The 15504-nt window shown below is 48.0% G+C and overlaps 1 protein-coding gene across 10 annotated transcripts in view; it reads right to left on the bottom strand.

Annotated features, from left to right (window-relative positions):
* Window positions 1-893: 893 nt before the first annotated feature.
* Window positions 894-15504, bottom strand: part of SLC4A5 (solute carrier family 4 member 5) — a 111606-nt gene continuing 96995 nt past the window's right edge. For 6 of the 10 annotated variants that reach the window (XM_074011462.1, XM_005575561.4, XM_015433531.3 and 3 more), the window contains 6 exons: window positions 14938-15010; window positions 13101-13169; window positions 12249-12422; window positions 10051-10206; window positions 6013-6080; window positions 894-3421 (listed from right to left, as the gene is read on the bottom strand). In XM_074011462.1, the coding sequence (XP_073867563.1) occupies window positions 3256-3421; window positions 6013-6080; window positions 10051-10206; window positions 12249-12422; window positions 13101-13169; window positions 14938-15010 (706 nt within the window). In that variant the 3' untranslated portion in view covers window positions 894-3255. Of the gene's footprint in view, window positions 3422-6012; window positions 6081-7450; window positions 7536-10050; window positions 10207-12248; window positions 12423-13100; window positions 13170-14937; window positions 15011-15090; window positions 15367-15504 lie in introns of those variants that run through there. The other 4 variants (XM_074011461.1, XM_074011463.1, XM_065527528.2 and 1 more) reach the window with 2 other exon arrangements.

Below are 15504 nucleotides of genomic sequence, written 5' to 3'. Positions count from 1 at the left end.
AATCAATGTAGATATTCCTATATTCAGTAACACTTAATCCTATAGCCTTAAATAGATAATTTTTTTTTCTTTCTTTTTTTTTTTTTTTTTTTTTTTTTGGTAGAGATGGGGTCTTGCTATGTTGCCTGGGCTGATATTGAACTCCTGGCCTCAAGCAATCAGTCCTCTTGCCTCAGCCTCCCAGAGGGCTGGGATTACAGGCCTGGGCCACCCACGCCCAAACAGAGGTTTAAAGAGCTTTGGCGAAACCAGCCTCGTTCTCCAGCCTTTTTTTTTTTTTTTGAGACTGAGTCTCGCTCTGTTGCCCAGGCTGGAGTGTAGTGGCATGATCTCGGGTCACTGCAACCTCTGCCTCTTGGGTTCAAACAATTCTTGTGCCTCACCCTCCTGAGTAGCTGGGATTACAGGTGCATGCCACTGTGCCCTGCTAATTTTTGTGTTTTTAGTGAGACGGGGTTTCATCACGTTGACCAGGCTGATCTCAAATTCCTGACCTCAAGTGATCCACCTGCCTCGGCCTCCCAAAATGCTAGGATTACAGGTGTGAGCCACTGCACTGGGCCTGTCCTATAGTCTTATATCCCAACAGATTGTGCCGAGCTAGGAGCTTAATCTGTTAAATACTTGAGGTAGGTTTCTTGTCTATTTTGGCTTTTGGCTTTCAGGCAAGCAGAAGCAGCTCCTGCTCTAGGCAGCTTGAGGCAGAAAGAGAACAGTTGAGTTGACCTACCTCCATCCTTGTTCTTCTGCCAGCTGGCGTTATTCTTTTCATAGTTCTCTGGAGTTGAAAGAAGTTTCGGTAGTTTGTTGGAGATGTTTTTGTAAGTGAGGTATAGCTCATGTCTATAAGCCATGCCTACTTACTTACCTAGATTATTAAACATGGAGCTAGATGACCAGACAGCATTAAATTTTATTGAATTACAGTTACAAGTGGAACAAATGACTGACTGACTGCATGGAGAAGTATTATGCCAACCTGTTAAAAGCTATGGAGATTAAAATGTTCATGTATATACAAAATATAAATGACATGTAGGGTAAAATTACAGTGATCAATTTACAACAAAGAAATTAACAGTAATTTTCCAGCTTGTCTGATTAATCAAGCAGGTTTACTCTTGAATCCATAGCATTTCTACAATTTAATTTGGACAAAGTTCTATTCCAAATCAGCCAGGTTTTAAAACTGAAATGTTAAGGGTGGATTGTTAGCTTCCCCAGGATTGGAGCGGATGATAATAAAATACTTTTTAGAAACATTAATTATTATTTATAAGACATGGGTTCCAGCTGTCTCCTTGGCTGGAGTGCGGTGGCATGATCATAATTCACTGCAGCCTTGAACTCCTGGGCTTAAAGGATCGTCCTGCCTCAGCCTCCAAAATGGCTGGGACTACAGGCGTGTGCCAGCATGCCTGGCTAATTTTTAAACATTTGTTTAGAGATGGGTCTCACTATGTTGCCCAGGCTGGTCTTGACCTCCTGACCTCTACTGATCCCCCAACCTCAGCCTCCCAAGCAGCGGGATTACAGGTGTGAGCCACTGTGCTGGCAAGAATTTATACTTAAGCAAAGGAGATGGTTCTGGATTAGCTAAGAAATTCTGCTCTCAGTAGTAGAGGTTTAGAGCTTTACCTCTTGGCAGTATCCCTTGGAAGGGAGCTCTGAGATTAAATGTAATCAAACACTTATTGAGAGCTTTCTGTGGACCGGGCACTCCACTAGACTCGGGATTACAGAGGCCAGTTACCTGTCCTGATCTGTTAATGATCTAGTGTCATTTTTCTTTAAAAAAGAAAGCACCTGCATTTGTCATCTTGAGCAAATATAGTAACCAAAGTGATTTACTCAAGGTTCGAATCATAGTTGTTTTGGAGAAAGTAAGTGTCAGATGCACTGTGGCTGTCGGGGTCATAGTAGGCATTAAATAAACATGGTTGGTGTTCATTAAATGTGGACTGAAGGTAAAATGACTGATCTTAAGTTTCATGAGGAATAGGTTTGCTTCACTGAAACTGGTTTTTATCTTCCCAAATAGTTTTCAATCATTCCTTTAAAGTACTAGATTGATTAATATTGCGAAGTTATAATGTAAAATGTGATATTACCTCTGTCTAACCTGTATTCACATAAATGGGAGTTTGACTTTGGGAATAAATGTTGAAAATTTGCAGGAAAGACCCACCCAAATGTATAATGAAATGTGATTCCAGGTATGAAAAACCAGTGATACTAATTTAAATGATCATTTTGTTGATTTGACGTGTGGTTTCAAATTTCACTTTAACAAGAACTATTTTATTTTAGAAACATTTATCCACTCAGATGGATTGGTTCTTTCATTAACAGAGTTTTGGAACTGGCTTTTCAATCTGGGAAAGCCCCAGTCACACTTCTGGAGCAAGTCCCATACAGATGGTTCAAACTTTTTGTTTGTTTAGAGACGGAGTCTCTCTCTGTTGCCCAGGCTGGAGTGCAGTGGCACCATCTCGGCTCACTGCAACTTCTGCCTCCCAGGTTCAAGCGATTCTCTTGCCTCAGCCTCCCTAATAGCTGGGACTACAAGCACATGCCACCACGCCCAGCTAATTTTTTGTATTTTAGTAGAGATGGGGTTTCACCGTGTTGCCTAGGCTGGTCTTGAACTCCTGAGCTCAGGCGATTCGCCTGCCTCGGCCTCCCACAGTACTAGGATTATAGGTGTGTGCCACTGTGCCCAGCTGGTTCAAACTTTTCATATAACCCTTAGGAAATTGGATGTGACAGGGAGAAAAGATATGACCTTTCCAGCATTTCTTAATATGCAGAATTGCCAAATATTCCAAAGATGGTCTAGTGACATAAGAGTATATTATGAGTTCATTTGAGAACATCTGTATTTAAATCTAACCTTTAAACAATTTTAAATTGGTATTTGTTTTAAATATGAATTGACTATTGCCCTTTTATCTTAGCTATGGTTTGGGGAAGCAAGCATTTTTTTTATTTCCAAAGAAATGTTAGAATTCCTATGCCGGACTGCATTTGAAAATAAAATATAATATTTAGCTTTAGGTATTTTAATTACTATGAAAGGAAGGGGAGAGCTTTGCATCTAAGCAGTACTTTTCATCAACACATCTCCAGTTTTCTATTAGGCAGAAGGACTCCCTCTGTTTGATAAAGAAGGAAACAGGCACAGAGAAGTTAAGACCCTCCCAATGAAGACTAAGCCAGGCTCTCCATCTCCCATCTGGGAGAAGCTGCTTCATCCTAGAGGGTGGTCTCGCTGTCAGTTTCTCTTCGGTATTTGTCCATGTCTGTGAAGTCATAGTCTGACTCCATCTCTATCTTCACCTGTGGCACCATGAACACTGGGTTCCGTGAGTAGTTGAAAGCAGGTGAAGCTGGACAGGAGATTTTGAAGTGCAAGGTGATGCTGAACAAGAAGTAGGAAAGAAGGATTATGTAGCTCCTGGTGTTTTGAACCCATCCCCTGGAGCGGGGCTCTAATGCAAATACTTCTGTCTTCGCTTCTGAACTCTCAGCACATGCCAGAATGAGCAGTTTCCTATTGGCTTGGCCTTCAGCCACAGTTATGCACCTGGTCTCGCCCTGTAAACCTATTTTCACATTGCTGCCAAGGTGAACTTTTGAAATCACAAATTTGGTGATTCCTCATTGTTCAAAAAATCTAAGCTCTTTAGTGTGAGAAGACAGGAGTGTCTGTCTTCTCACAAACACAAACACAGCCTTCTGTGTTTGTACTCCTGCCTGCTTAGTTTGCCCTATCCATTGCAGTGTTCTTTGCTCTTTGGGGGTGTGTGTGTGTGTTTTCAAATGGTACTTCGCGCCTGTGTCCACTGCCTGCAATGCCTTGCCTTTTCTTTATTCTGCCCCGCTCTATGTCTGGCAGATTCCAGTTTCTCTTTCCTAGATTCTCAAAACGAGGCTAGTCCCTCCCTGTGTGCTCCATTATTCTTGCACAGGGTGCTCTTTGTTTGCATGCCATTCTTTCTATATACCCAGGGATTAAGCATCACACCTGGTAGATCATTGATGCTTAGTCTTTGTTAAACCAGACCACGTTGCAGAGCCTTTCACTGAAATAGAATCTTGCTATTTAGTGGTCTTTGCCTCCATCTGTTTTCATAAATTCAGTAAAACACCAATGAGGTTGGGAGATGCCATCTCCAGTTACCAAATTTTCCTCATTTCTGACCTTGTCTTAGGGCTTTGTGTAATTTAACAGGGTTTTGGAAACCCTTAATCTGGTCCAAATTTTCTCTCTACTGCCTGAAATTGGGAGCAGTTAGTCAATTTCGTGTAGATTATATTATAAATGAAAAGAAGATAGACTGCTTTCTCCTAATACTGGTGTGTACTACTGTATAATGATCAGTGGCATCACAGATATAGGAGCCTGCCTGGGGATGTGGGATGAGAAGGAAGGCGGAGATGTAAATGGGACAGGTGACACTTTGGGCTAGATCATCCTTGGGACTGCTGCTTAGGGAGGGTTGAACTGGGGAAAAGTCTGTTGTTTCACCCTGGCATTGGGGTAGCAGCTTTGCCTTATAATTCAAAAGATCCCCTGTCCCCTGTTTCCCCAAAAATCTCTTGGATGAGTGCCCTCTGTGCCTGGAGACTGATCTTCTAGACCTGGGATAGCCTGTGCTGTAATTACTGTTTGATCCCTGTCCATTCTAGGGCACAAGGTAGGAGTGGGACTGCCCCTGGCATCTTCCCAAGTAATAATGAAGTAAAGCCTTTCTTGCCTCTGAATTCCTCTTTTCTGTGTTTGAGCCCACTGTGTCATCATCAGGGAGTCTCACCTTTTTCACGGGTGGCTTCTCATGAAGAACAGAATCACATTGTTGGCATGGGGGCTCCTGGCAACTGGCCTGGAACTTATTCTTAACAGTTCCCATCTCGAGTGGATCTCTAATGTTAGCTTTGATGTTGATCTCTGATGTTGGCTTTCCTCCATACCCTTTCTGACCTTTGCTAATTAGCCCTGCTGTTAATTCATTCTACAGAGTACCCTGGGGTTTTGATCCTTAGCGTTCATTTATCCTGGCTTTCAGTGATATTACACCTAAGCCATGCCTAGTTTTCCTGCCTTTTTTTTTTTTTGGAGATGGAGTCTCTCTCCGTCGCCCAGGCTGGAGTGCAGTGGCACAATCTCAGCTCACTGCAAGCTCCACCCCCCGGGTTCGCACCATTATCCTGCCTCAGCCTCCCAAGTAGCTGGGACCACAGGCGCCCGCCACCACGCCCGGCTAAGTTTTCGTATTTTTAGTAGAGACGGAGTTTCACCGTGTTAGCCAGGATGGTCTCAATCTCCTGACCTTGTGATCTGCCGACCTTAGCCTCCCAAAGTGCAGGGACTACAGGCGTGAGCCACCGCGCCTGGCTTCTGTTTTCTTTTATCAATATTTACTTTTTTTTTTTTGAGACGGAGTCTTGATCTGTCGCCCAGGCTGGAGTGCAGTGGTGGGATCTTGGCTCACTGCAAGCTCCGCCTCCCAGGTTCACGCCATTCTCCTGCCTCAGCCTCCCCAGTAGCTGGGACTACAGGCGCCCGCCACCACGCCCAGCTAATTTTTTTGTCTTTTTTTAGTAGAGACGGAGTTTCACCGTGTTAGCCAGGATGGTCTTGATCTCCTGACCTCATGATCTGCCCACCACGGCCTCCCAAAGTGCTGGGATTACAGGCATGAGCCACTGTGCCCAGCCACAACATTTACTTTGAATTTTTGTTCTACCTAGTCTTTTGTAAGAATTTCCTTTACTAAAGTTGAATACCTTTGTGTGTTGTAACCATATTGTTATGTCAGTGAGAAGACATATTTGTTTCTTGGCCCTGAATGATGAGTCAGGTTTGTCAGCCTTTGACTCCCAGCTGGGGACCAGCAAGGGCCTTCTACTGAGAGGACAGCTAGCCTGGGAAATCCTAGACCCTCCACCTTCCCGACCATTTCCCAGTCTCTTACCTAATATGCAAGGAGTCTACCTAACAGTGTTTACCTTCGATCAAGTTCTGTGTCACTGAAGGAAGAATCAGAGTGAGTAACTCCAACTGGAAGATCTTTTTCCTGGTAGGAAAATGAAAATGTCAGATGTGGAGCAGTTTTGAGCACCATATTTCTCCGGGCTTCCCCCACCATTTCCTCTCTTTTCCTTCTCGAATCCTATAGCCAACACTATGCAAGAGGAATACAGGGCTTCAGAGATGTGTGGCTTCGGGCTTAGTTACTCCTTCACCCAGAAGGCTCTCAGCCAGGGCTAGGGGGTGTGAGGCATGGGAGGGCCAGGGAGGAGAGAGATGGGAGTCAGGGAGGAGCCTGAGAAACTCAAGATCTTGAGGTGCTTATGAGGGATACTGCTGATGGGAAGGACGCCCTGGCCACCCACCCCTAATCTGTCTTTGAGGGTGGCAAGCCCTGTATCAGAAGCACCAGGCTTGGGACTAAGGTAGGGATCTTTCAGAAGACTCGGGACAGGCTACGTTGCCTGGATGACAGGACTGGCCACCTATGGCGAGCTGAGGCTGGGAGGCATTAAAGGCAGCAATAGAATCTCCCAGGATTTCCGTAAGCAATGCCCAATCCCGCCCAGGCAGCCTCCCTCTCAGCTGTCTGCTGAGAAGGTGCTGAGGATTCACACAGAGGCACAGCACAACCACCACGGGGATCTCCAATTATGCCTGACTTATAACCCAAGTGCTATGCTACCTATTTCTCTTAAGGGGAAAGCTTGGTTCTGAGCCCTCAACCATTTCAACAGCCACTGGAAAACATGGGAGGCCTGGTGGGCCATGTTTGGACTGATGTGGTTTGAAACAACACAAAAGAGGGCCAGGAGATGCCACAGGGATCTGGGGACACGTAGGGAAAGGAGGGAATGAGGGATTTTGCCTTAACTAAAGTGAGGATTAGTCATTCAAGTCTGCAGGCTTTGCTCTGGGGTTTCCCATCTGGTTGGAGTACCAGTCCTGGTGGCCCAGTTCTCTTTGATCTCTGCCTAGGACAAAGGTCTTCTAGTGCAGGGTCCTAAACCCCCAGGCCATGGAACAGTAGCAGAACCAGGCCGCACAGCAGGAGGCGAGTGTGGGCAAGCAAGCATTAACCCCTGTGCTCTACCTCCGGTGGGATCAGTGGCAGCAACAGATTCTCATAAGGGTGAGAACCCTATTGTGAACTGTCCATACGTGGGATCTAGGTTGCGTACTCCTTAAGAGAATCTGAGGTGGAACAGTCTCATCCCAAAACCATTCCCCACTCCCCTACTGGTCTGTGGAAAAATCTTCCACAAAACTTTTCCCTTATGCTAAAAAAGTTGAAGACTGCTGCTGTAGCATCCAAAATGATTAGATCCCCCTGAGTTACAGATCAAAGTTCCTAGGGGAAAGACATGGAGGATTAGTAGTAAGTAGGAAGCGAGAGACACCATGTGTTTTACTTACTGGCAATGCAGTGGATACCGTTTTGGGGATCTGATTGGACACTTTCCATGGGAATCTTTATAACTGAGGGAGGAGGGAACTGGGGCTGAAGAAAAACAGTGGGAAAAGAGGATAAACACCAACACAACAACTTGGCTTTCTTTCTTTCTTTCTTTCTTTTTTTTTGAGACAGAGTCTTGCTTTATTGCCCAGGCTGGAGTGCAGTAGCGCGATCTCAGCTCACTGCAACCTCTGCCTCCTGGGTTCAAGTGATTCTCCTGCCTCAGCCTCCCGAGTAGCTGGGATTACAGGTGTGCACCACCATGCGCAGCTAAGTTTTTGTATTTTCAGTAAAGATGGGGTTTCACCGTGTTGGCCAGGCTGGTCTCGAACTCCTGACCTCGTGATCCCCCCGCCTCGGCCTCCCAAAGTGCTGGGATTACAGATGTGAGCCACCACGCCCGGCCAACAACTTGGCTTTCTTGCCAAGATGGAAAATGCATGCATGTGCAGTGCAAACCACCATTCTCTTCACCTCTAGACAAAACGGGTGCTGCAAACACCCTGGGGCCCACTGAGGGGGAATGGGCACAGTTAGCCTGCTGTCCTATACACACCATTGAACACAGCGCAACTCTTCCAGGAATGTCATCAAAACGGTTTTATCTGTCACAGCAACCAGTCACGTGGGAATGAACCTCACACAATAACTGTGTTACTATAAAGACAAGTAAAATGAATTTGTGTAAATTGAATCTTGTTTTTCCATTGATATATCATAATTCAGAGATTCTTTTTTCCCAACCCTGTAATAGTTCTTGGCATGTGGTAGCCACTCAAATATTTATTGAAAGTATGACAACTAAGTGTCTTTAAAAGGCACGTAGTCTCTTTCTTTGTTTTCAGAACCCACCTTTACAAATCATCTACAAACACATGTATTATGGGACTCTTCCTGGAAAAGCACAGTGATTAGGGACTAGGGGAGTTCTGACTGATCAGAAGATGGTTTAATCATAACCAGCCAGTCAGAAGGGATTTGCCTTGAACATGTTTCATTTGCACGAGGCAAAATCACGAGAACAGGACAGGGTGGATGCAGGGACGTGAGTTTGGGTCAAACTGGGAGATTGGGAGGCAAGCAGAGCACGAGGAGATGGCACAGGCAGCTTAGCATATCAGAAACCAGCAAAGTCAGGAATTATTTTAATTCCTTCTTAGAAATGTAGCTACATGTCCATTTTGGGTAGGTCACTTCCTTTTGCGGGGACAGTTTCATCATATGTAATGAACACGTGAATTAAGAATCTTTGGCCGGGCGCGGTGGCTCAAGCCTGTAATCCCAGCACTTTGGGAGGCCGAGACGGGCGGATCACGAGGTCAGGAGATCGAGACCATCCTGGCTAACACGGTGAAACCCCGTCTCTACTAAAAAATACAAAAAACTAGCCAGGTGCGGTGGTGGGCGCCTGTAGTCCCAGCTACTCGGGAGGCTGAGGCAGGAGAATGGCGTGAACCCGGGAGGCGGAGCTTGCAGTGAGCTGAGATCCGGCCACTGCACTCCAGCCTGGGCGGCAGAGCGAGACTCCGTCTCAAAAAAAAAAAAAAAAAAAAGAATCTTTCTGCCTCATGTTTAGTGATTCACTATTATTATTATTATTATTATTTATTTATTTTTTTTTGAGACGGAGTCTCACTCTGTAGCCCAGGCTGGAGTGCAGTCGCCGGATCTCAGCTCACTGCAAGCTCCGCCTCCCGGGTTCACGCCATTCTCCGGCCTCAGCCTCCCAAGTAGCTGGGACTACGGGCGCCCGCCACCTCGCCCGGCTAGTTTTTTGTATTTCTTAGTAGAGACGGGGTTTCACCGTGTTAGCCAGGATGGTCTCGATCTCCTGACCTCGTGATCCACCCGTCTCGGCCTCCCAAAGTGCTGGGATTACAGGCTTGAGCCACCGCGCCCGGCGTGATTCACTATTATTTCTGGACTGGCCCCTTGTCTGTTGACTCCCTGAGTGTTTTGGGGGTGAAATGGGAAGGGAGCATGGGAGAAGTGGGGCAGATGGGGCAACCATGTTGTCCCAGGCATCTGGGAAATGTAGTGTCTCCTTTCGGTCAGGATACCTGCCTCTTTCCCCATCTTTGTCCCCCGTACCCTAGGGAAAGGCACAAGCAAAACTTGTTCTCAGCCCCTTCTGCCTGTCTGGAGTCCAGTCTGCTTTTAAGTCCCCATTAGACACCTCTCCTCAAGTCTGCTCCACTCTCTGGAGGTCAGTCTTCATAACCTCCTTCCATGCTGGAGCTGCCTCCCGGCCCTTCCCGCAGGAACCCGCTTGCTGTGATCATAACCATAAAGCCCACAGTGATGGAAAGAGTGGGCATGGCCAATCACCTTTTCCCTGGACACGGAGCCTCATTCACTCTGGCCCACTCTGAGGATATTCACATAAACAGAAGAGCCCTCAGCACCCCAGATCAAGACAAGCAGATGCCCCAGCCCATCCTGGACTAGGCCTAGGCACTGCCACAGGCCGCCCAAGAAGCCACCCTCTCCCTAGCCCTGGCAAAAGTGGAGAGAAGGACTCTCGATTTCTCCTCTGTGCCCCGGCCTCACATTTCCCCACCTCCTCATCACAATCCTCGTGCGCCCCTTTCTTTCTCTTCCTCTTCTTGTCTGTCTCCTTTTTTTCCTTCTCTGGGAGGATGTTGTCAATCCAGGCCAGGTCGTGCTGAGAAAAGATGAAATCCAGAAGCCTTCGCACGATGATGAGGCCCAGGATCTGTGGTGGGAAACGGGAGAGAGACTACCGTTTTGTGAGTTTAGAGAAAACTGTGGTCTTAATGCCCAAACTCAAGCATAGATTTTTTTCCTCCCTCAGTCTGCTGAGTTCAGGGACTTTTTGTGGTGTCTTTGGAGCCATATCGAAGCTCCCATAAGCCATTATTCACCTTCCCTCCACCGTGGTTCCTCTCGTCTGGCCCCTCAGGTGAGTGACCATTCCTACCAGTGACCAAGAGGGACAGCCTGTGACAGCCAAAGTGGGGAGCCTCAGAAAGGCCATGGGCTGGAGAACTACAGTTATTCTTTAAATTAGTGGTTCTCAGCCAGGCATGGTGGCTCACGCCTGTAATCCCAGCACTTTGGGAGGCCGAGGTGGGCGGATCACCTGAGGTCAGGAGTTTGAGACCAGCCTGGCCAACATGGTGAAACCCTGTCCCTCCTAAAAATACAAAAATTAGCCGGGCATGTTGGTGAGTGCCTGTAGTCCCAGCTACTCAGGAGACTGAGGCAGAAGAATAGCTAGAATCCGGGAGGCGGAGGTTGCAATGAGCCAAGATTGTGCCACTGCATTCCAGCCTGGGTGACAGAGCAAGACTCCATCTCAAATAAATAAAATAAATACATAAATTAGTGGTTCTCAAACTTGAGCATGCATGACAGAGCAAGACTCCATCCCAAACAAATAAAATAAATACATAAATTAGTGGTTCTCAAACTTGAGCATGCACCAGGACCTGGAGCGCTTGTTAATACACAAATCACTGGATTCCCCCAGTTTCTGATTTAGCAGGTCAGGTAAGGCCCAAGAATTTATGTATGTCTCTACTCTGTACATTTGCCAAAACTCATAGACCCACCCATTGAATTTTACTGTATGCAAATTAAACAAAAAAAATCAATAGGTGGAGGGTGTGGGTCTTGCCTTGCCCTGCCCTGTCTGGCTATGTGCCCAGGGTCACTCTGCTCATGCTCTCTGAGCCTCATGTTCTCATCTGTAAAGCTGGGTTACTAGTGCTTCAGGGGCTGGTGTGGACTCAGTGGAACAGCACTCAGTAAATGCTAATCATGACTACTATTGCCTTTCCCTTCAACAGCTCTGAGGCCCCTGAGGGCACTTGGGGTGAGGATCTATCTCCCTTTCCCTGCAGTGGGGGTTCTCAACCCTGGCTGCACGTCTATATGCTCATCCGTGGACCTCATAAAAATACCAAAGTCTGGGTTTCCCCAGAGATTCTGATTGGATTGATCTGGGTTGATTGTCATGGGCAGCCAGGGTCAAGAACCATGGACTAGACTCCTCCCAGGAGTGTGCACTTCAAGTTCTCCTCAGTGTCCTTACTTTGGCCCCTACCCCGGAACCCTCAGGCCTTCACCAGGCATTTGCTGACACACTCCAGGCTCCTGGCAAGGGGGGCCTGGGTCACTGCCCTCAGTGAGTTATCTAGGTGGCCAGAGGCAATATGTTGTTGGCTTTGCGTTCTTTTCACTTCTTATTTTGGAGTAATTTCAAACTTATATAATATTTGCAAGAACAGTGAAAGAACTGTAACCTTTCCCTTGCTCAAGCTTTATATATACTGTCATTGGGTTTTGTTGTTCTTGATCTCTGACCCTCGTTCTTCCCCCGCCCCACTACTTCACTATTTAGCTTTTCCAATTTAGCTATCTTGAAGGGTGGAAAGATCTATATTTAGTACTCATCGACTTCTGAGACTGGTTGGAATTTTGGCAGTGGGAACTTGGTCTCCAGGTTGAACTGATTTGCTTTCTCCATCCCTCCCCAGAGCTGGGTGGCTCCTGCATTCTCGCTGAGCTGCTCTGACATTCCTTTTTCCGCCTCCTCTCTGCCCCACCCCACACCATCTGGCCTGGATGGCCACAACTCGAATCAGGTCATTCTGTGCCAGCCTCTGCGACCCAAGGGAGCCAGGTCACAGCTGATGGCACGGTAGAAGGTGGCGGGAGGGGAGGTTGCTATGCACCTCTGGGTTGCCCAGGCCAACCTGCCCGGCAGGAGAGGGAAGCCGGGGCCCACTTTACCATGACCGGGAAGATGATGGCAGCCACCGTGGATTTGAGGATCCAGAGCACCGCCAGGCAGAGGATCTGCACCAGGGTGAAGAGGTGGATCCGGCGCAGCGGCACGTGCCTCAGGAAGGCGTGGTCCGGCTGGTGCTTGGCCGGCATCAGGAAGAGCTTGCAGCGTTCCCAGAACTAGGTGGACAGCGTGGGCTCAGTCAGGCAGCTGGGCCCCAAGGGCCTGCTGGGCCCTGGGACTAGCGGAAGGGGTACCTGGGTGGGATCTCAGAGAGGGGAAGCCCCCTGCTCAGGCCTTAAGGGTGCATGGGACGGGGCCTGGAGGTGTCTAGGCGGATGCATAATGGGGTCTTAGAGAAGGGGTCCTGAGCCCTGGTCGAGGGGAACAGCCCCGGAGCTGGCCACAAAATAGACATTGTCCATATTCAAGGAAAGTGCAAGTTAATTGTAACACAAACTGTTTAAGAATTCTGGGATTTCACAGTAAATACAGAACAAAACAAAAATGTTTTCTTCTGCGTAGTTGCCTTAGGGAAGAGAAGGAGGTATAGTGAAATGCTCACTGGAGTCAGTTCCTTCTGGATTTTGAATTCTGACCCTCCAGTCCCCATCTGTAAAATGGGGATCAGAGGACTTAATTATATAGATTCAATTATGTGAGGCCTATGAAGTGCCTAGCATATTTCTTTTGCCTGGTAGTATCAGTCAGTGGTAGTACCATTATTACTATTATTCTTTCATTGAATTAGGACAATTGGGGACAACTGGGACAACTGAATTGGGGGTCTTGGTGACATGGAACCAGACATGGAATATTGACTCCAGATCATGCAGCCTGGGGAGTGAAAGCCTTACCTGGATGCCATTCAGGGAGGCCACGCCCATGTAGAGGAAGACTCCATACAGCACCGGCAGGGGGATGCACTAAAATGAGAGCAGAGCTTTGGATCGGCCTCTGCCTGGGTCAGGCCCTTGGCCACCCTGTTCTGGATGACAGTGTCTCCTGACCACAGAGGCAGCTGGGGAGCTGGATGTTTGGGGGAACCGAGAGTCAGCAGAACTGGGGTGTGGGCGGGGGTGGAGATGAGGGTCACTGGGGCTGTACTGCTCCTTCTCAGGCTGGCCCAGCATGCAACTGCTCTCCTGGCCTGGTCCCTCACTGCACTGTGCGGAAGCCATGTGGTCTGGCTGAAGAAATACCTTCTGGAAAGTGAGAAGACTCCACAGACTGCCCCCTCCTCATTCCTGCCAGCTCCTTCCTACCTCCAGCCTCAGGTGAGGGCCCCTAAAACTGCTCAGCCTGCAGGGGCATGGGGAACTTCAATGAGCTGACCTACATCGGCAGGGAGTACCTCGGACACTTAACAGAAATCACCCATCAGGCTGGGCATGGTGGCTCACGCCTGTAGTCCTAGCACCTCGAACACCTGAGGTCAGAAGTTCGAGACCAGCCTGGCCAACACGGTGAAACCCCGTCTCTACTAAAAATACAAAAAAATTAGCCAGGCATGGTGGTGCATGCCTGTAATCCCAGCAACTCAGGAGGCTGAGGCAGAAGAATCGCTTGAACCTGGGAGACGGAGGTTTCAGTGAGCTGAGATCGTGCCACTGCACTCCAGCCTGGGCGACAGAGACTCCGTCTCAAACAAAAAACAAAAAACACAGAAATCATGCCTCATACACAATCACATAAAACAGAAGCAGAACAAAAGTGTGTAAACTAATCAGCACTCATCACCAACTAACCACGAATAGTTTGGTGGGTACCCATCCCTCCAAACTTGCACACAGGCATTTTGTTTGCATTTTCAAAAATGGGATCATAGAATTCATCCCACTCTACAAGAATGATTCCAAATCTTTCACAGTCTTTCAAAGCATTTTTCTGCTGTCTATCTCAGCTGTTTTTGCCCCTTGCCTTCTCTCCACCTGCAGCTGTGGCTCCCCATGGTGAGCGGAGGCTGCTCCTCCTTGTGGTCATATTACAGCACTCTGGAGAGCACAGAGCACTATGCCAACACTAGAAGGGCTTTAGAGGAATTTTTGGCCCCTAAAGAAGGCTGTTCTTGGATTTGAGGGTTTTTTTTGTTTTTTTTTGTTTTTTTGTTTGTTTTTGTTGTTTTGTTTTTTTTGAGACAGAGTCTCACTATGTTGGTCATTCTGGTCTCAAACTATTGTCCTCAAGCGATCCTCCCACCTCGGCCTCCCAAAGTGTTAGGATTACAGACATGAGCCATCACGCCTGGCTGATTCGAAGGTTTTTTTTTTTTTTTTTTTTTTGAGACGGAGTCTCGCTCTGTCTTGCCCAGGCTGGAGTGCAGTGGTGCAATCTCAGCTCACTGCAGCCTCCACCTCCTGATCTCAACCAATTCTCCCGTCTCAGCCTCCTGAGTAGCTGGGACTACAGGCGTAAGCCACCACACCCGGCTATTTTTGTATTTTTAGTAGAGACAGGGTTTCACCATGTTGGCCAGGCTGGTCTTGAACTCCTGCCCTCAGGTGATCCACCTGCCTCGGCCTCCCAAAGTGCTGAGATTACAGGCGTGAGTCACCATGCCCGGCTAAGACTGTGCCTTTTTTAGGGGGCTGATACGCCCGTGATCCCTAGCCATGTGGGGACCCCCTCCCTCCCTGAGGCATCCACTCTGCTTTCTCAGGCGACGAGGCCCTAGGTGAGAGTGCAGGACCTCACCTTTAGGATGGGAGCCAGGAAGACAGAGATTCCCGTCAGGATGAAGACGATGATGCCGGTCACTCTCTGTTCCCTGGCAGAGAAGAACACATTGTCAGAGTGTACCAGGAAATGCCTGGTGACCACTCCGGCCCTCCTGCTCACTGTGGGCACCTGAAGTTTGTGTCCAAGGCCATGGCCTCGAGGGCTTCTGTGTGGAGCTCTGCCTGGTTGCCTGAGGCCCAGCTGAACCATATGTGGGAAGACAGGCAGCCCCCAAGGCATCTTGCAGGGGCATTGAGGGAGGCCGCTTAGTGTAGTGGCTCGTAGCTGGGGTGCTTGAGCAGAACTGATGTGGGCTGGATCCTGGCTCTGCCACTTGCCAGTTATGCGGCATTGGGCAGGAGCCTGCCCATCTTCAGCCTCAGTATATGCAGATAATAATGGCACCTATTGTTGCGAGGATACATGCAAGATAAAATGCTATTACTCTGCTCTTTGATTTTAAGATTTCACTTTTGTGGGGCACAGTGAATGAGGATCTGGAGAAGGGGACACCAGCAGAGCAGGTGTCAGGGGTGGGAGGCA

Source organism: Macaca fascicularis, chromosome 13 (genome assembly GCF_037993035.2).
Source record: "Macaca fascicularis isolate 582-1 chromosome 13, T2T-MFA8v1.1".
NCBI classification, from domain to species: domain Eukaryota; kingdom Metazoa; phylum Chordata; class Mammalia; order Primates; family Cercopithecidae; genus Macaca; species Macaca fascicularis.
Note: the sequence above shows the minus strand (reverse complement) of the source record. Positions and strands in the feature narration are given on the sequence as shown.